The 21575-nt window shown below is 45.3% G+C and overlaps 1 protein-coding gene across 7 annotated transcripts in view; it reads right to left on the reverse strand.

Moving 5' to 3' along the window:
- Window positions 1–21575, reverse strand: part of Mgtor (nuclear basket protein megator) — a 905575-nt gene that overhangs the window by 706610 nt on the left and 177390 nt on the right. For all 7 annotated transcript variants that reach the window (XR_012884775.1, XM_075868440.1, XM_075868441.1 and 4 more), the window contains exons 19-24: window positions 19262–19304; window positions 18766–18828; window positions 16877–17014; window positions 13092–13189; window positions 5363–5497; window positions 4887–4961 (exon numbers count right to left, since the gene is read on the reverse strand). Coding sequence is in view for 6 of the 7 variants with exons in the window: in XM_075868440.1 (XP_075724555.1) it covers window positions 4887–4961; window positions 5363–5497; window positions 13092–13189; window positions 16877–17014; window positions 18766–18828; window positions 19262–19304 (552 nt within the window). In the remaining variant the exon portion in view is untranslated. The remainder of the gene's footprint in view (window positions 1–4886; window positions 4962–5362; window positions 5498–13091; window positions 13190–16876; window positions 17015–18765; window positions 18829–19261; window positions 19305–21575) is intronic.

The raw sequence follows: 21575 nt of genomic DNA on the forward strand, positions 1-21575 counted from the left end.
TATGTCACTGTGAAATAAATGGTAGACGCTGAGAAAAAAAGCATTTTACAAGTGTGTTGTCATCAATAAATTCGATAATAATAATAATACAGTTAAACCTGTATATAACGAAATTGACAAACTGCAGAAAAAATTTGTTATGAAGATTATTTCGTCATATGCAGGTTTGGTACGAGAGATAGTAAATTAAACGCACAAATTTAAAAAAAACAGAAACTGAAGGCAGAGCTAACCCAAAACACTCATTCAGAGGTAGAAAACTGCATTATTATAGCAATTTATAACAAATATGTGGACATTCTTGGCGGGTTTTTGCCATCGTCGCCATGTTCCATGAGAAGTCCAAATTGAGAACATGCCCCCTTTTACGTGTGAGTATACTTTTACGATCGGGTAAAAGCGCGCGAGCACTGCTAAAGCAAAAATCAAATGAGTCAACCCATCTCTATCACCTGGGGGCACATATGATACATCCCCCCCCCCTCGTTTTAGAACTGTATCGAATGTTCCAACAGAAAGGAAACCACCTGTCTTGAACACGCATAAAAAAACGCAAGGGGGGGAAGAGGTCACTCAAGTAGCAACGGTGAACTTTTATTTATAAATCGTGGTGAAGATCACTGATATGCATGCTATTTCGGCAAGCATGAGTGCATTTCCAACGCAAAGAGACTGTGAAAAGAGCAATTCTCCTTGGAGCGGCCACATTTCTTTACACCAGTACAGTAAAAGCTCGTTAATTCGACACCCGTTAATTCAGAATTTCAGACAATTCGGACGGCTCTATTGGTCCCGACCAAAGTGCATGTTAATCTATGGGACCAAACCTTCGTCATTTCATCGGAATTCGGCTCCGCACCACTTAATTCGGACAAATGCTGACGGCTGCTGCTACCCAAAAGTGTGATAAAGCAGCGCTGGCACCACTGGAGTGAAACCGAAATCTGAGTGGCATCGCCATCATCATCAACTAGTGGGGGCGATCGCAGCGTCACCGAACACCGGCGTCTTCTTTCTTCTCCACTCAGCGCCTCCGACGCCATTTTCCCTTGTGTTGTCGTGTCGGAACCATCTCTTCTTGCGGAGTTCTCTTTTTCTTCCATTGTGACCGTATTTGCATGCCACCACCATCAGGCACTACAGTGATGGCAACGCCAAAAAAGCGGCAGAACTACATCGCGATTGATCATGGTGTCGCCACGAGTAGTCTCCTGACCGATCAAGAGATTATTAATGATGTCCCGGGCGCCCATGAAGACCACGATTACGACGAAGAATCAAGCGAGGAGATACAGCCGCGACCTCATCGCACCTCACGGGAAGTCTCGAAGGCACTGTTAATATTAGAGGACGCTTGCCTGAACACTCCCGACAGCTTGCGTGCTGTTGGCCATTTGGAACAGTTAGAAAAAATTGTGATGTCAGCCGGAATCTGCGCGAAAATGCAGACGACAATTACAAAATACTTCAACAAATAAAGGTATGCTTAAGCAGCTTGATTTTAAATGTTGTTTTCCCTGTTCATTCGTCAATTCGGCATTCGGTTAATTCGGACAGTTTTTCCGGTCCCGTGAAATCCGAATTAACAAGCTTTTACTGTATTTTGTAGGATTTTCACGATATCACATCGAAAGGAGTTCGTTGCTAGCCTTATTTCGTATAACATTACAATTTGTTGCTACCGCATTCATTTGACTGCATTCAACGCACCATCATGTTGTTGCCAGAGCTAATCGGCTGAACAGGAAGGCTTCAATACCGCAATCTCGCGGCGCCCCTCCAAGACGGAAGCGTGTGACGGGTCGACCTCTGAAGATTTGTCGTCACTGTGGTCTCCTAGAGTTTCCCTCAGAACCTAATCTGCCATCCCCTCGGTAGAAACAACGCAGTTGTGCACATTCAAAGAAAAAAAGCACAGCTGGACGTCGTCGGGCAACCACTGCATGCGCGCGCAGAAACCATTCACACGCGCACGACATTAAAAACTAAGAGCAAGCGACACGGATACCGCGAAAAACTATTCGGTGAAACGCCCTCTATATGCAGCGCGACCCCGCATTTGCGACGCTAAGTGTGGCACCAGAAGTGGCACTACCAACTTTTTGGTAAGGAGAGAGGGGGAAGGCACATCCACGCATGCTCGTTATTGCGCGCGGAACTTGCCGCACGCAATAACGAGCGTTTGTTACCACCTGGGAGTCCCTAGAGCCACAAACGCGCCGCGTGCTCCGCCGCCTCTTGGCACTTCGTCTGTGGAGAGGCTACTGTGGAAAATGCTTGCTCGTGCCTAAAAGACGAAATTCATAAAAAAAATTCTGATTGTACGTGGCGAAAATTCGTTATATCGAGAATGTCTCCCGTTACTCTTTTGCATGGAGGTAACAAATACATGTGCTTCTATGAGGTAACGATGAAGAACAGAAAACCTTCATTATATCGACGAATTCATTATACAGAAGTTCGTTATAAGTAGGTTTAACTGTAATATCTCGGGTTTCACATCCCAATACCACAGTACGATTATGGGAGACGTCGTAGTGGAGGGCTCCGGAAATTTCAACAATCTTGTGTTATTTGACATGCACTGAAATCGGGCAGTACACAGGCCACTACCCTTTTTCCTACACTGAAATACGACCTCCACAGCTAGGATTCAACCAGCCGTCAGAAACCTTTAAGAAATGGGGTTTCAAAAAATACAAATTCTGCAGCTTTTCCTTGCCACAGTGCCACTGTCTTGGCATGATCACAAAGATAATAGGTCAGAGCTTGAAATAGCCACAAGGCTTAATTTTTCCAATAAAAAATGAACCAGCTCATTTTAGTTACATTTTCTTAGCTTTTAGCTACATTTCCAGAGCTCTAATATCTTTAGCAGCTGCATTCTAATATCCCTGTGATGCTTCACAACAAATAGACATAACCTTTCCATTTTCTGCACTCAGATCTCGAGACATTGGCGAATGCTGTAAAGCTGTTCATATGTGTCTGTGTGTCATATAGATTTTTATAATTGGCTTTTTGTAAAGGTTGCTAGTAACAGAATATGTCCAGGGCATTTTAGAAATATCTTTTCGTGCTTGTTTGAACACTAAAAAATAAGCCAATAAACACTGAAACCTCATTATAACATGGTTGCATCTTACAAAAAAAAATAGGTTTGTTATATTTAAAAAAGTCGTTGTACCGGTTATTTCTAACACTATCTATTACAAGAATATTTTTCATTTACTTTGTTATAATTGATATTTCTTGTATTCATGTTTGTTATATTGAGGTTTGAGTGTAGTGTTATGGCTTGAAAAAGGCCCTTGTGAATATTTTTACCAGGCTTGTGCGAATATTCAAAGGCTTCGAATATTTAAACGAATAATTCGAATTCACTTTGATTGGAATTTAAAATATTTAAAATTTTCAATTATTCGAAACAAACGAACAAATGCATATTAACCCACATGTATTACCCTGTAAAAGTGGTTTCACTGCAGTAAAGCACTGCAAAGCGGTGAAAGCGCATGTCCAGGGGAAACCCGCACTGCCACAAAGCTCCTTTTCAAGGTTAAATGAGAATATTGCCCTCACATTGATCCATTTTTTTTTTTTAAGTTTAAAAGCTTCGTATACCTACTCACATGCTTTACAGGCTAACGCTTGCATTCTAGCGAAAGTCGAATTATGTTACTATTCAAAGTTGTTGTCACTTCCTTTGATGCAAGAAAACTATATTTTCACAGGCCTTGTCTCAAGTTTTTAAAAATATCGTGCAGGTTTGTTAGGTCATGACAAATATGCCTTTTTTTCTTTATATTGCCACGAGCCCGTGGTGTAGCTCGCTACGTGGATCAAAGGCCCCGGAAAAGTGACATCTGGCGTGACCATGAATGCAGGCACTATGTCGTGGCATGCTGTAGTGTGAGGTGCTTGCAACTATATTATGCAGTATATATGCTACTCAAGTTCGATTCAAAATTATTCAACCAAAATCGCTATTTGCTTCGAACCTGAAATTCACTATTGACACAAGCCTAATCTTTACGTGAAAATCTTGAAAACTTATCTCTTATTCATTAAATTATTTTCGGATGAGAGTCCGCTGAGTGTTGCAGCTCAAGAACTGCAAAGATAGGTCAAGACCGATTTAAGTCATGATATCAGCACAACAAAGAGCATCTGCATGTCAGATTTCATCACTTTACATGAATAGTAAAACTAGTTTTCGTTGCTGCATCCCCGCTTAAGTAACAGAGTTGTTCTGGACACTGTCAAACTCTACCAAATAGTCAAATTTTTTTACTATGCTGGCCTGCTAAGCCTAACAGCGAAAATGTAGTACCCCTCTGGACCAGAGAGAGCTTACAAAATGATGGATTCAGCCCGAAGGTGGCATTCAACATTGTCCAGAACAGCACCTCAGTACAGTACCAAGACAGTGACAAGAATATAAATGATATCAATGACGAGGGGTGGTACTGTGCATGGTTCCAAATTCCAAGCACACGGTTGAATTTTACAATGGTAGCTTAAGTGAGAATCTTAAACGACCTTCTGGGTCATTCAAAGTTCACAAGGCGGCAAACTAAAGAGCAAAGCCGAATTGAATACTGCCCAGAATAGCACCCCAGTACAGCACCAAGATAACATAGCAACAATGCTCTTGAAATGCAATAGTACAAATATAAAAAATATAGGGGGTAACAATGAAGCCATACCACAACACTGACAAAGGGACACAAATGAAAAAGTGATGAACCTATTCAGCAAAACTAAAAATCCAGAGGTCGAGACAAGAAAGAGATGTGTGGAGAATGAGGTTGAAGGTGTCTTCACTTGCTGGAGAGCAGAATTCTCAGTGCTGGATACAGAGAAAGAACAGAATCTGCACCCACCTCTGCCCTCATTGCCGAGAGGGCTGCAATGTCAGCCGCATGAAGCAACACTTCGCGCTCGTACTTCTCCTGGGCCTGCGACATAATCAAGCAAAGTCGTGAACGAGGGTTAAATGATATGCAATAAAAAAGGAACAACACCTCTCAGGCACACATATTGATTGATTAAGCCTAACAAATTCATTGCTACAAACTAAGGCTTGTAGAGTCCGATACCAGAGTCGCAAAGTCACTTCTGATCGAGATTGGGCCTGATACAAATCATATTCTAGATCGTGCTTGGTTCCTCCAAGAAAGCTGCAGAAGGGAGTCCACCACTGCTGAAAGCTTTCATCCCGGACAAGTTTAAATGTAGTCAGCAGGGTACCATGCAGGGTTCCAAGCGACTGGATGGTCCAATATGCAATTTAAGGCATATTGGAGCCACTAAGAATAACAAGACTGTGCAGCACAACTAATTCACACAAGTCCCAAACCTGCTTGGCGAGCGAGAGTTGCACGTCTTGGTCGAGCACGTGCTCGGCGTCCCTCCGAGCTCGGTCGGCAACCATACTCTGTGCTTCTGCCAGCTCGCTCCGTGTGGCTGCAAGTTCTTTTTCCAGATCTTCAACCTGCACGAGAGAGGAAGATGTGCACATAACGGACTCACTGTGTTTCCGTCAGCAAGATGACGGTGCACACCTAAGAATGTAGCCACACTCGAGAGGAGACGAAAAGTGCTCAATACAGTCAAGCAACTGGCCTCTGCAATGTGTTCGACAGGCTTCACGTAACTGTTAATGCTCTCCGATACTCTGAATGAGCAAGGCTCCTGCTTCATCAACAGCCTTAACAAGCAGCCACCGACCTTTTTAAAGCCACCTCACACCACTCTTCAACGTACCTCGTCGCCTCACCTCATTGAAGCCCTTTACATGTGACAGTGGGTGAGCTTGTGTCAGCTCAGACTACCTTGACATCCTGCTTAAAAGTGATGCTTATCACCTAGCATTCGAGTTTGTATGGTTTACTGTGCTGTGTGTGTTTTGTGTCAGTACAACAGAAAGTAATGTTCAAAACCTGCAAGCAGCACTGTCACTCTTGTAGAATCATCCATGTCCTCAACCAGAACATTTTCAAGAACCTAACTGCTCACACCACACAAGTTTATCTCCTCAAAATATTAGATACTCCAACAAGCAAAATGACTAAAACGCTTCAGCATGTAATAATTCAAGCTAACATGAATTAACATTTAGATGGAAAAAAATCTTCCAAGATTTTGGCAGGCTAGTTATGTCTCAAAAATCTTCTTCAGCTTGAGCGGTCTCTAGGCTTGTGCGAATAGGAATTTTAAGTCCGAAGAGAATTCGAAGAAAATAGTTATTTTCATCGAATAATTTATAGTCGAATTCAAATAGTACATATCACATTATATAACAAAAAATTGGCATACAGTAGAATCTCGTTATAACGAAGCGGGATATAACGAACTAATGGATATAACGAAGCAATTGTAATTCCCCTTGAAATTCCCATAGACGCCCATGTATTTAAAACCTCGTTTTAACGAAGCGAAAATTTCCTCACAATGGATATAACGAACCATTCTTTGACCACAACGAGCATTTACTGATCATTTTGGTATACGTGAATTCAATATCTTATAGCGCGCGCCGGTTCACGTCCCATCACGGCAGCGGTAATTCAAAACTCGCGCCTTGCGCCGCCTGCCAACACGCGCGTGGGTGCACGTCGCCCTGCCTCCCCTTTCCTCAGGAACTAATGGACTCGCCCGCGCAGCAACTCGCGCGAGCGTGCGCGTCAGCCGACCTCCCCTCTCCTGTGGAACTCGTTGACCCACCCGCGCATTTGACCTCCTCCTTCCCTCAGCTCCACGCTGGCTCGGCGGAGATTGCGGCTTTGTTGGCTTTGTGCTTGGTTCCTTGTCGTTCGCTGTGGAAGAGCAACACCCCTCCGCCGCAAGACATGGACAACGGCAAACGTAAGCGCAAAATCATCACAATTGAGCAGAAGTCTGCAATGTTGAGAGCCGTTGAGTCCGGCGTCAAGAAAAAAAAAGTGGCCGAAGATTTCGGCGTATTGTTCTTTATTATTGCATTGTTCTTTATTATTTTGCTAGTTTTTTGCCTTCCGACGGCCGTTTTTCTCTGCGCGGCGGGCTGCTGTGATATTCGGTGGTGAGTACATTCTCTCTTGCTGGCTAATTGTCGGTAGAAATGGATATTGGCTATAACAAACTAATGATTATAACGAAGTAATTACGACTCCCCCTTCAACTTCGTTATAACGAGGTTTGACTGTATTTGTTATCACCTAACAAACCTGCACAGTAATATTGTTACGTTTGAAAGAGACCGGTAGAGGTTGAAAGGGGCCGTTTATCAGGCCATGAGGGGCAGCTCGGAAGCCGCCGACTGGTTAGACATCCTCCTGCTCCTCCTCTTACCTTGTAACCCCGGGCGACAAGTGCATTCACTGTATACGCTTCGTTGTCTTCGTGCATGTGCGCAACATTCCTCTCCGCGCAGACGAAGACTGCCGGACGAGTCAGTTGACTTGTCGTGGCGTGTAAAGTTTCAGGCAGGCAACATGAACCACTTGAGTTTTGGCAGCTTGTCGTCCACTCGCCGTGAGACGAGCTATTATGTAGTTGACCTCTGTAAGCCTGTCAACAATGACAAAAAGTCCATCGTAAGTGGCCAAAAACTTTTGGCATAACCCGTGCTTGCGTATCGGAGTCCACAACCACACCACATCACCTTGACAATAAGCCACAGATTGATGGTGAATGTCGTAGCGTGCTTTCGCTTTGTCTTGCGATGCCAATGTACGTAGTCGAGCTATGTGACGCGCCTCTTTGGCGAGGCAGAGAGTCTCGGCGACAGTGACAGTGTTGTGATCACAGAAAGATAAGATTGTGTAGATTGTGTGCCAGGGCAAACGTGCATAAAGCAAAAAGAAAGGGCTATAACCTGTAATCTCATGCTTGGCGGTGTTGATCGCGCACGTAATGAACGGGAGTATGTCATCCCAGTTCTTGTGGTCGGACGAGACATACATAGACAACATGTTGATAATGGTGCGGCTGGTACGCTCCGTCAGCCCATTAGTTTGGGGGTGGTATGGTGTCGAGTGATACAGGCGGGATTCACACAAACGAAGAAGCTGCTCCACGAAATCCGCTGTGAATTGTCCTCCACGATCGCTGATAATCAGGCGAGGTGGGCCGTGTCGGAGGATGACATATTGTAGCAAAAACGACGAGACGTCACTGCGTCGACTACCACACACGCTACTGCGAGACGGTGGCCATCCACTCCACAACTGCCAAACAATTATCCATCGGTTGCCCTAAGCCAATTTTGGAAAGGGGCCCAGAAAGTCAATCCCCACTTGTTCGAAAGGTGCGCTTGGAGTTGGCATCGGCTGTAGAAAACCCACTGGACCAGTTGATGGATGTTTGTGACACCTGACATTGCATGCAACTTGCCACATAACTTTCAACGAACTTCTGCATACCAGGCCAATAAAAGCGCTCTTTAGTCCGGTGAAGCGTCCGCGCCAAACCTAAGTGTTTAGATGTAGGGTCATTGTGCATGACACTCATAATAACTGTTCTCACGCTCTCCGGGACCACTAGAAAGAAATGCGCGCCACTGCTGGAGAGGTTCCTTTTGAACAACAGTCCATCACGCATACAGAAACGGTGTGCAATAGTGGAAGTGGATGCAGCGGCACAGAGTGGTGCTAGTTTAGCATCCTTCCGCTGTTCTGCTCGGAAACTGGGGTACTCCGGGAATGTAGGCGACACAAGACGCTACAAGCTGGTCAAAGTCATCGGATTCACAGTCCGTTGTGCTAAGTGGCATACATGAAAGACAGTCCGCGTCAGCATGTTGACGACCATTCTTGTAAGCAACGGTAAAACTGTATTCTTGTAGCCGGAGCGCCCAGCGAGCAAGGTGGCCGCAAGGGTCACGAAGGTTGACAAGCCAACGCAACGGGTGGTGGTCGGTTACAACTGTGAATCGGCGTCTGCACAGGTAAGACCTAAACCGCTGAATTACAAATATTACCGCCAAGCATTCTTGTTCCGTGACAGTGTAATTTCGCTCCGGCCTGCTTAGGGAGCGACTTGCTCCGCATGCGATGACGTGTTTGCGGTCAACGTAACGTTGTACTAGGACGGCTCTAATACCTATGCCACTAGCATTCGTATGAAGTTCTGTCAGAGCAGAAGGACTGAAGTGCTGAAGGACGGGTCGTAACGTCAGAAAAAACTTCAGTTGACGGAATGAAGAATCGAGAATCGCACTCCGGAGTCCACTCAAAGGAATTGTCCTTTCGTAAGAGGCATGTGAGAGGATACGCCACGTCGACAAACTTCGGAATAAAGCGGCGGAAGTACGAACAAAGCCCTAGGAAACTACCAAGCTCCTTGATGGAACGTGGCGCATTGAACGCCTCAACTGCTGCTGTCTTCTGGGGGTCAGGGCGGATGCCATCCTTGTCAACGAGATGCCCAAGCGTCTGGCGGTCTCCGAAGTGGCATTTCTTCGAGTTTAAAACTAGGCCAGCATCTTGGATGCAGTTCAAAACAGTATCCAGACGAGAGTTGGGTTCACTGAACGTGCGGCCAAAGATGACGACGTCGTCGAGGTAGCACATGCAGATGTCCCACTTCAAGCCACGCAGAATGGTGTCCATAAACCTCTCGAACGTTGCCGGTGCATTGAATAGTCCAAATGGCATCACATTAAATTCAAAGAGCCCATCAAGGGTTACAAAGGCAGTCTTTTCCTTGTCCTCTGGGTGCATCGAAATTTGCCAATAACCGGATCGTAAGTCTACAGAGGAAAAATAAGAGGCCGAATGTAAGCAGTCTATTGCGTCCTCTATACGGGGCAGTGGGTATACGTCCTTTTTAGTCACGGCATTCAGTCGGCGATAGTCGACGCAAGATCTCCACGATCCATCTTTCTTCTTAACAAGGATTACCAGTGCTGCCCACGGACTGGCTGACTCTTGTACCACTCCCTTTTGCATCATTTCCTGCACTCGGTCGCTGATAATTTGTCTTTCTGACGGGGAAACACGATATGGTTTTTGGCGAATCGGACTTGCCGCGCCAGTGTTGATGGTATGGCGCGTTCGAGACAGGGGGATTGGGATTATTTTGTCCTTCTGCGCAAATTCAAATATCGAAATGTGCTTCGACAGCACATTCATTAAAGTTCGGCGCTCGCTTGAGCTATAGGACTTATTTATTGTTGCCATAAGCGCCCCGTCTAAATTGTGACAACCAGTTCCGGCACATTCTTCCGGAACGTCTGTGAGCTCGACCACTGATAAGGTTGCGTGTCCTTTGTTGACCGAAGCTGATTTCAAACCATTGGGTAGTGTCACAAGCTCAGAGGAACAGTTTACAGTCCATAGGCCAGTTTGTCCGCCATCGATCGACACCACACAATGGGGAACCAACACTTCTTCTTCACGCAGTTTATGTACATTAGTTCTACGCTCGCATCGAAACTGTCAGAATCCACGCCGCGACAAACAACGGGAACACGTACGGTAGACAACGCAGGTATGAACGTATCGCCACAGACACACAGCGTAGTTTGGTCGTCCGCTGGAGTTTCAAGAAGTTCTGACGGCATCTGGCCCCTCACAAAGACTCTCCCTGTGCGACCGTCTACAGTGGCACCATATTCTCGCAAAAAGTCCATGCCGAGAATGACGTCGTGTGTCGATTGAGGAATAATCGCAAACTCTGTTGTTATGAGAAGGCCTCCCAAAAATACTTCATCACTACACACACCAATAGGGCGCAACGGCTTTCCACTCACTCACAGAACGTCGAAGTTTCATCCCAGATAAAAACAACTTTCCGCCCTAACAAATCTTTAAAAGAAGCACTCATCACAGAAATCGTTGCACCTGTGTCCACCAAAGCCATTACAGGCACATAATCCACCAAAACACGCACTTTACTTTCAAACATACACACCGGAGGTATTTCTGTCAGTAGTACATTTCCAGCGACCTCACCCCTCTCAGCCGTGCTGGCTAGTTTTGCGGTGGCGAAGAGGGCGCTTTGCGACGCAGTGGTGAAGGAGAACGATGAGCATGAGGTCGCAGTGGGGGCGTTAAACTCCTGTCAGATGCCCGGGAATGGTTGCGGAAGTTGCTAGGCAAATAGTCTGTCAGATGCCCGGGAGTGGTTGCGGAAGTTGCTGGGCCAATAGTTCTCATCAGGTGGTATGTGGGCCGGCCGCCAGACACCATAAGACTGTTCGAAGGGTCGTGAAAATTCGGATGGTTGGTGATACCGAGGAGTCGCCCGAAGGTTGCAACACCGTAATATGTGGCCTGGAACACCACAGGAATAGCACACCGGCCGAGGTCGAAACGTTGGTCGCTCGACGATAAATCGAGCATCATCATTTGTTCTTGTGTAACCAATGTACTGGTGGGGTACGTCGTAACGAGTCGTCGGGTGTCGAGAAGGCATGCTCTGAGGGCGTCGGTAATGCCGCGAAGCGGAAAATCGGGTTCTCATCCTTAACTATGCGGCTGGGCTGTACTCCACAGTTGCCGCGCTCATCGTCAGTTGCCATGGGGGTCAAAGGAGGCCCATCCATAGCCTCAAGTGGCAGACACAACTCAGGATGGTCAGCTGTCGAACACGACATTTCTCGGTGGGACAGTTCCTCGTGAACAATCTGTCTAATGGTAGAGAAGAGGTCGAGGTCAGGATTCGTGTCCACACTGGCAACTGTTGTAACATTAGCCAGCCGACCAAACTTGGGCACAATTCGACGCATCTTGAGCGTTTCAAACGTCGGCAATGCTGAATGACGTCGGACACAGAATTAAGGCTTTCTTTTCCAATTAGAAAGAAAAGTATACACGTCCTCAGCAATCCTTTTGAGCAAATGACCGACTGTCTTCTTCCGACGGAAGCACAGACCACCTTGCACAGCCTTAACACTTCTATGTAAGTGGTGCACGTCTCACCTGATAGCTGTGCCCGTTGCGACAGTGTTTGCTCAGTTGCTTCTTTTTAGCAACCGAGTCGCCGAATCTTGCCCAGAGGTCTTTTACAAAAAGGTCCCATGTTGTGAGAGCGTCCTCGTGGTTCTCATACCATACCAGTGCGGTGTCGGTCAAGGAGAACACTACGTTGGCTAGCTTAGCGGCTTCACTCCAACCGATGGACTTGCTCACGCGTTTGTACTGGGTGAGCCAGGCATTGACATCTTCTCCGGCTTTTCCTCTGAAGGTCGGTGAAACTGAGTACGGAAGCGGACCAGACGGTGCTGTCTCGGGAACGCCTGCTTCTTCGGGCATGCCGAAGTCGCTCATGGCAGAAGGTGGGAGACGGGCAAGTCGATGGCTTCGTCGAAGCTGTGGCAGTGATCGTTCCATAGTTGAAGCGCTTACCCAGCTCCTCCACCCCTCTGTTACGTTTGAAAGAGACCGGTAGAGGATGAAAGGGGCCATTTACTAGGTCGTGAGGGGCAGCTCAGAAGCGGCCAACTGGTTAGAGGCCCTCCTACTCCTCCTCTTCCTTTCCAACCCCGGGTGACAAGTGCGTTCACCGTACATGCTTTATTGTCTTCGTACATGTGCACAACAATATTGAAAAATTGAAACAAGGCCTGTGCAAATGCCTTTTTTTTCTGTTGAAAAGAAGGTGAAACAACTTTGAATATAGTAGCAGAATTTGACTTTCTGTATGATGCAAGCCATAATAATCAAATCATGTTCATTTTATAATTTACTATACTTAGAGTATGAGCCAGTGTAACAAGCTTTAACACTTTAAAAATGATGAATCAATGTGAGGCTATGGTGTTCAATTACCCTTTGAGTAACGCTTTGCAGCAATGTGGATATCCCTAGCAAAAATGCTTTACAGCTTTGCACACATCCACTGCAGTGAAACCACCTTTGCAAGAAATTTCAACAAATAGTTCAACGGATAGTTCAAAATTTTCAACAATTTAAATTCGAGTCAAAGCGAATTCGAATACTGTAACATTCATTAGAATATTAGAAGCATTCAAATATTCGCACAAGCCTAGTGAACGCGTAACTTATCCTGTCCGGTGCATCCTGTCCTGCCCAATTCTGAGAAAAACTGAGTGGTGAAGGGGGCACATTGGAAAACGCTTGTAGACTTCAGCGAAGACTTACCTTGGTCTTGCTTTCCTCAAGCAGATGCACCTTCTCATTGGCCAGCTCGTGACACTGCTGCTCCAACCGGGCCACTCTGTCCTCAAGTTCACTCTTAGCTGCAAAAGAAAGCACAGCCAATGAAAGAAAGCACACGAGCATGTGCCCAGTACTCCAAAGTAGCTCCCTAGTGACCTGGCCCTTGCAAGTCAACATATTTTGAGGTTTTATATTCAGAAACACTAATATGCCGATGAGAGACGATGTAGTGGAGGCATCTGGATATGTTGACCACTTCTTTTAGCAAGCCTTAGAAACTAGGCCAACTGGTATGTAGTATTTTGCCTCCATAAAGATGTGGCCACCACAGCCAGGATTCAATTCACCAACCCTTGGATTAGCAGCCAACTACCGTAATTACTCAAATCTAACGCGCACCTTTTTTCCGGTTAAGCGGGTTCATAAATCGCATGCGCGTTAGAATCGAGTACGAACAAAAAAATTACGGTCAATCTATTGCCATCGGCAAATCCAAAATGGCCGCCCCCTACGTGCGTCGGCATGACGCATCGGCCATTTCTGCCTATGTGTTTCCCATGTGCGGCACTTCGTACGTGTGCTGAGCAGTTCGTTATCTAGTAGTGCATTAGCATCGACGGCGTGGAAGGGCTGACTCCAAAAACTCGAGTGCACCACGATGCCGCTTTTAAAAGAAAAGTCATCGCGTGTGCAGAAACGGACGGAAATCGGGCCGCATCGCGGTCGTTCGGAGTTCCCGAAACGTGCGTGCGGGACCGGCGGAAACAAAAGCAGAAGATTGTCAACAGCAAAGCTTCTCGCAAAGGCTTCAGTGGACCACAGCAGGGTCAGTTTCCGCAAATTAAAAGAGCTGCTCGGCGAGTATGTGCTTGAGCAGCGAGCGGCACAGCAGCCCGTGACGACAGAACTGCTCCAAGTGCGGGCTATGCAATTAGTCTTAGAAAAAAGTCTAATGCGGAGCCAGTTTAAAGCGAGCAGGTGCTGGCTAACTAACTTTATGAAGAGGAAATGCTTTTTCCTCCGAAGGGGAACATGCATATGCGAAAAGTTTTGCGGAGGAATACGATGAAAAGCTTCACAGTTTTCAGAGGTTCGTCCTAAACTTGCGGCGCAACAACGGCTACCTGCTTGGGCAAATCAGGAATGCCGATCAGACACCTCTTTACTTCGACATGCCTGGCACCACAACCGTCGAGAAGAAGGGGACGAAGCAAGTTCATGTGCTGACATCGGTCCACGGTAAAACTACAGTGACGGCAATGCTCTTTTACACGTCAGATGAGCACAAGCTTCGCCCGTACCTCATATTTAAATGGAAGACGCTCACGAAAGGAGTCGTTTTTTCGAGTGGTGTGATCGTGCGGGCCAGCGAGAAAAATGGGTGCGCGTTGCAATCGATGTCTTACGTTTTTGTTACAATCGAGGGCGCGGTAGAATCGAGTAAATACGGTAATGTAACCACTAGACCACAAACAGAAGGGGACACGCAGTGAAAAACTTTCGTTTTATTGCTTATTAGATACTATTGACATACATGGATTACTGAAATTGACAAAAGCATAAACATTAAAATGCAAACCAAGGGGCTAAAAATGCATAGTACATAGTATTTACTCACATAATAGATGCACTCACATAAAAGGCAGTTTGGTGCAAGAAATTTGTTATTTCCACACTTAATAGGCACACTTGAACTTGGTCATGATCAGTAGTTGTGCACCGTATTTGTAGAGTTGTAATGTGATGCCTTCTTACATTAAAAGGAGCAAAAAGAAAAAGACCGCAGCATCGCTGAGCCTGGTGCGCAGGCTCGTCGAGTAAAGGAAGAAGAGCAGCGAGTAGCCTTTGCTCCAGGGCCGGCCGGCATGACACCGGTGTTGCTCCGACCGCTTATCGGCCAGGCGCCGATATGAAACATGCGATGTTCCGTAACATTCTAACATGTTACGGAACATGCAATCACATCTTTATCAAGTGCACTTCCCTGTCGTTCATGCTTGCTACATCGTCTGCAAATTTAAAAGCTTTTCAGCATTCCGACACGAGTTTTTGCTTTTGCTGCCACTACATTCACCAGCTCGGCAGACTTTTGTTGTCGTTGATTTCGTGGCTGTAAACCTGAACATCACATCACGCGCTGCTCTGGTTAAGTGCAACCTTTTCTACACCCAACCTTTATGTTGTCTCGTAAAACTTCCCGCAACATGCCGAATTGTAGGCCCAGATCAGCATTAGTCACAACCTTTATGTTGTCGCATAAAAACTTCCCGCGACATGCCGAATCGTAGGCCCAGATCAGCGTTAGTTGGTTTTCGGTGGCAGCTGCGGGCGATCAAAATAGCGGTTTTGTGCAAAAACAGTGTGACTTGCGGTGGCTCTACTTGAAGGAAAAAGGGCACTTGTAACACACTCAAACGGTGGTTCTCGATTCAACTCAAATGTTTCGGATACGAGGTGCAAGCCACTGAAATCGAACAATCACTACGGTTCAGTACATCAAATTTTGGTCGTCATGAGAGAGAGAGAGAGAGGAAGGGGGAGAAGGTTAGTAAACGCTACACTTGGGGACCCGCCATGACGGGCAACCAGCACGCCAACCGAGCAGCTCGAAGCTTCGTACGTTGACTGGCATAGACTCCAAACCGAACCTACAAAAACCTACACACACTACATCGCATGCACCCCACATCTTACAGGTATGAATGCCCATTTTTCAGGGCCACACCAACCCACATTACGTGGACTGAGTGCACACTACACAACCACAATGTGAACGTCGCAAGTGAGCAATGGGACGCACTGCTGTCCAGTTCAGCCCTCGACCGCCACTGATTCAGAAGGCAGAGCGGATGGCAAGAGCCAGTGGAGCCCTGGACTAAATGCCCCCGACCATCAGCAACCCACAGAATATTTCTTTGCCTGTACAAAAATGAAGTTTGTCATCATGCCCGTGTGTTACCACTGTGTTGCAGTGAAGCATGTCATCTTTTACACAGGTGCACATTTTAGCTGACCATGACTTATTATTTTTTTTTCTTTCACTGGTAGCAGCGGTTAACACTGTTCAGTTGAGTTTGCGGGAAAACATAACTCTTGGAGCTGCAAAGTAGCAGGCACAGCAAACGACCACCTCTAATTACTTTCTATAATTCAAATTTCCTTGCATCCCACTTTTTGTATACTTTCTTCATCCGAAAACGCGCTTAATTTAAAGATATTTCACAATCTCATACCACAGCAGAGCCTAAAAGGCGGCTTTGTTGCGGAACGAAAGTGTGATGGGGTGAAACATTTGAAAATCTAAAGGGTTATTGCCAACTAGATGTTGACTGTCTAAAAGTGAAATTTCAGTACGAACCGAATCAAATAGCAAAGACTGTTAAAAAATGATTAAAAACTTTAGTTACTTTACTATTTGAAAAATACTATTAGAAAAATATTCGAAATTTTGAATATTTACATGCCCTTACAGTTCAATAATTTCAATTAATTTGAAAATTCAAATAATTCATATAATGTAAAATAATATTATAAATTATGTTATCTAGAATATTACATCCCAAATCCATATTATGATTATAGGAGATGTCGTAGTGGAGGGCCTTCGATATGCAACTGCCGCGGCCGGTATCGAACCCGCGACCTTTGGGTCCACAGTCGAGCACCGTAGCCACTGTTCCACCAAGGCAGATGAATTTGTGTCAAAAGGAGGTCAAAATATTCAGTGCTGGAATACTTGCCTTATAGGCTTATTTAAAACTCCTCACCTTGCTGTGCCTGTTCTAAGGCCTCTTGAACGTGACTGCTAAGGGTGTCCTGCTCGGAGAGCCGTGCTTCAGCCTGAGAGCACACCGCTTGCAGGGACTCTGCGTGCTGCCTTACTGCTTGCAGCTCGGCCTGGAGCTCTGGAAGCAGGGGCAAATGCAATGTGATCAAAACACAATGCGCGACCAAGGAATGGAAAGACACAATCAAGGCTGCCAATACATTTTTCGGAAGCATTCAAGACATTCACCCATTTTCATTAGGCTTGTGCAAACATTCGAATGCTTCGAATATTTGAACAAAAAGAAGGGCATTCAAATTTGCTTTGATTCAAATTTAAATTATTGAAAATTTTGAAATATTTGCAAGAAACAAATAGATGCATAATAATCCAAACGTACTGCCTGTAAAGATGGTTTCACTGCACTGTAGAAATGCTAAACCGCAAAAACACCTCTAAAAAAAATCTGCTCTGCAGCGAAGCCCCTTTTCAAATTTAAAGAGGCCCTGCAACACTTTTTTGAGCACCGTCAGGAAACGCTGCCGATCGGTAATCGAGGCTACCGCGGACACACAAGCGAAATATCATAGCGCAGCACACGGCGTGCGATTCACAATAAATTCTCAAAGTTAGCTAAAAATTGCTCTTTTCTTTCGGCAAATGACTCAAGCTCAGAAAGCACATGTGTCGTATTTTCTTTCCCCGTGCCATCCCTCCCTGCTTAGCTACAAGCGCTTTCGTCAGGACGAGAAGAGAGAATGCATTTGCAGCGTGCGAGAAATCTTTGCAACTCCGCACATACTAGACGGATTCTAAAGATATTTGCGGAAGTGAATTCATGAAGCAATAAATAAGCTTCTTTAGTGAATCTATTCCATGGCTACTTGAAAAAGTGTCACACGGCCCTTTTAAATGTAAACACTACTCTCAAATCAATTCATTTTTTAAGCTTAAAGGTAGTTATGGCAGCTTATATGCTCTAAGTATACTAAATTTTTAAATGTTACGTATTTTAAGGGTTATGACTTGCACCCTGCTAAATGTCGCATCCTGCTACTACTCAAAGTTCTTTCGACTTCCTTTGAACAAAAAAAAAAAAAGAATTGCGTGTGCATAGAGGCCCTATTTCGATTTTTTAAAAACACTGCACAGGTTAGTTAGGTCATGATAAATATGCTCCTTTTTCATATAGTATTTGAATTCCATTTGCATCTAAAATCCACTATTCACACAAGCCTAATTTTCATGGTTAAAGCTCAATGATGCCTAGAATCTTGAAACAAAACACCGCCGTAAACAGTGAACCAGCACTTGTTTTGATAGCACAATGACATTTCAGCAAAAACTATAATGTGCCACCACAAACAAGCCTGCCATAAAGATGTTAAATGAATAAGTGCGCAGCAACAGTCTAATGTCAACTCAACAGCAGGTAAGCTTGCTGGTACATTCAATGCAAACTCGACAGTTGAACCCCTTTGTAGGAGACACTGATTTAAGTGACAAATGAGTATAAGAGGCCCCAGTGTGCCATAATAAAAATGGGTGTTGATAAGAAAATGCTGATGTAGTACCCTGCTTACAAGACAAGCATCGCTTCCCAGTGCATTGTCCTTCAAAAAGGGGTTCGAAAGTAACTTCAATAAAATATGCTTCATATTATGTAATAGAGCAATTTTATAATTTTAAAGCTAGCTTTTTGTATGAATTTTTGTCAAGCCAACAGCAAGATATTCCATGCCATGCACAGTTAGGTTTTTTTATGACAAGAAAAATTTTGGTTGCAATGAAGCATAAGACCAGCCTCGGCACATGCTGCTAGTGTTTTGCTTACATAAGTGATACCGAGATCCAAGCTGAAATGAAGAAGAAACCATTTCAGGGGCTTACCTTTGACCTTCTCCTGAGTCTTGGTTAGTAGACTCCTCAGAGAGCTCACTTGTGCAGACTCGGCTGCAATGCAAAATAACAACTTCAAGGTTGGTGGATTACGACACCCACACAAGCGACAGACGGTGCACGTAGCACATGACTGAGCTTTCACATTCTAAAGCAATGGTTCCATTGGGGAGGCACCCATCCCATTACAAAGAACGATAATGAGCTCAGTGTCCAGTACTACTTTATCAAACTGTAGCACTCTGGTTAGTGCAGTGAGAAATGAGCCCTGTATACCACATTTTCTCATGCATAATTTGCCCCTGCATACAAGCGGCAACCCCAAGCTACAAACCATCGAGAAAAGAAGGAACACCCGCATATTCCTGTAAAGCCACCTTTCTTGTACTACTGTCACTCAGTGAACCAACTTGAAAACCAAAATTAATACAAAAAATAAATAAAGCGAAGACTGGAGTATCAAATAAATTGATGCAAAAGCACTCACCCGCGTCTTCACTGCGTGCCTGATGTGACTGCTTCTCAGAGAGCTGGAAACAGAGCGACACAATGAGAAGCTGTTTCAGCTTACCCAACTACCTGACACATACCTAATAAACAGAGGTCTTCACAATAGCTTAACACTTCATTGGCTCTGTCGCACTTTTTGTAGCAGCCATTAGAGCAGGCAAAATCTGCCTTTCGAGCAGTTAACTCAAGTGTTTGGAGCATGCACAACCTTTTCATGACACACCCAGAGAAAGAAAATTTAGCTTTAATTCAGTTTAATGTTCTCTAAGCTTATACAAACACTTATACAGAAGCAGCAAGCCCCCAAGATAAGCAAAAAAAAAACGAAAGTAGGACTATGTACAAAAGCAGTGACATAATATAGTGGAGGATATTGCAAGCTAGCTACAGCATGAAGTTCATAGCAGCGTGCACACACACTCACATGCATGAACACAGACACATTCAAAGCTCGTTACAGTAAAACCCCGTTAATAAGGGGGGGCTCTGCTGAGCGCCCACGGTGGCAGACGTGCCTGACCTCATCTCCTTGTTTTTCTGGTCAGTTTGACTAATTTTTTCCGGTGATAGACCACGGTTCGTTGCTGCAGAAGTAAACCCCAGTTACGCTGTGAGCCTGTGTCGCACAGACAGGGTTTTTGGAGAACCTTTTTTTCTTTTTCTCTGTGTTTTGTGAGCTGACCACCCTAAGCCTGGTGAGCAGCTTCGGACTGGCCAACGGCACAGCTGCTGGCAGTCGCGTTCGCATCGCGTCTGCATGGCCGTGCCGTGCCTGGTGAACCTGTTACGCCCGGCGCGTTTTACTCCGAATCTCGATACACCTACTATGAAAACGACCACGGCATGCACAAGCGTTCCAGTGAACTCAAGCGATTTCCCAACGCTATCTGGTGAAAACGAGACAATGAATGCAATGCAGTCTACGTTGTCATCAGAATGGTCTATTAGACCTCATGTCAACAACATGGCAGCGGCATCTTCTACCAGCAGCACCGAACTTTCGACAACGAGGTACAAAAAAATAATGCCATGTACTACTGACGCCAAGTGTGACCGAACAGGCTGCACGCCGAACGGATGTGTCGGCCCCGCTATACTGTTTTGATCAGGCCGCTAAACAAAGTGCATGTGACAGACATTCCGAAACAAGCCCTTACAGACGCCAAGAGCAAAGTGTTCCATCAGAATTTATTGGAGAAATGTTAATTCTCCGTTTTTGACATAAACAGTAATTGCGAACAGACCACACTTCGTGATGAAGGTCATTTTCGCAAACTATGCACACTCTCACGCTTAGTGCCAACAAAGAATGGTAGCGTGCGAGTAATTGATGTCGACACATCGCCTCTTCAGCCACATACAGTCGGCAGCTCTCGTGGGGTAATTAAGATCAGACCCGGCCAAACAATTGAGTACATCAAAGCGCATCTGCGCTGTGAACAGGCAACACTCACCGATGCGCGCATGCTCGGTAAAACACGGCTGCTGCTTTTGACATTTGATACAGACTCTATACCGAAACGCTTGGTATTTGAATATGAAGTCATCCGTGTTCACAAATATCGGCCTCGCCCGGTCGCATGCTACAACTGTCATCGTTTGGGCCATGTTGCCAAATATTGTTCCTTTCCAACAGTATGCCGGGACTGTGGCAAAGCTCCGCATGAGGTCGAGCCAAACTGTAAGAAGTTTCCTCATTGCGTGGCTTGTGGAGCGTCCACAAACGTTTCACTCAGCCCTCATTGTCCTGAACGAAATATATCTGAATCAGCCCTTCGTCGCATTGCTAATGGTTCATCATCTATGACATCTGCCACACAGCCTACACCTCCGACGCCTCAGAAAGTAACATGGGCTCAAACAGCCACTTCTTCCGATCTGACTCAACTTATCAACAGCCTTCGCCAAGAAGTACAGGAATTACGGCAGGAAAATCAGAGACTTTGCAATCTCACGCTGGACCAAAAGAAAAAGAATCAGTGCCCAATGCCAAGCCGCAGTCGGTCTAGAAATAAAAGAAAGAGCCGTTCTCCGACACGTCGTTCTAAACCGATAACGGACAAGGACTTCGCCTACTCACACATTATTGGGCTTGATCGACGTATGTAACTGCGCGGTAGTAAACACGGACGACAAGAAGAAACAAGGACAAGCGCAGACTATCAACTGAAGGTTTATTTTTCACAAACCACATATATATGTCTGAAACAGAAAAAGAAAACACAAAAATCTACAAAAAATGATAACTTAGCACTTAACAATCAACAAAACGTGAACGTTAGACAAAAGCA

Source organism: Rhipicephalus microplus, chromosome 7, assembly GCF_043290135.1.
Source record: "Rhipicephalus microplus isolate Deutch F79 chromosome 7, USDA_Rmic, whole genome shotgun sequence".
Lineage (NCBI taxonomy): Eukaryota > Metazoa > Arthropoda > Arachnida > Ixodida > Ixodidae > Rhipicephalus > Rhipicephalus microplus.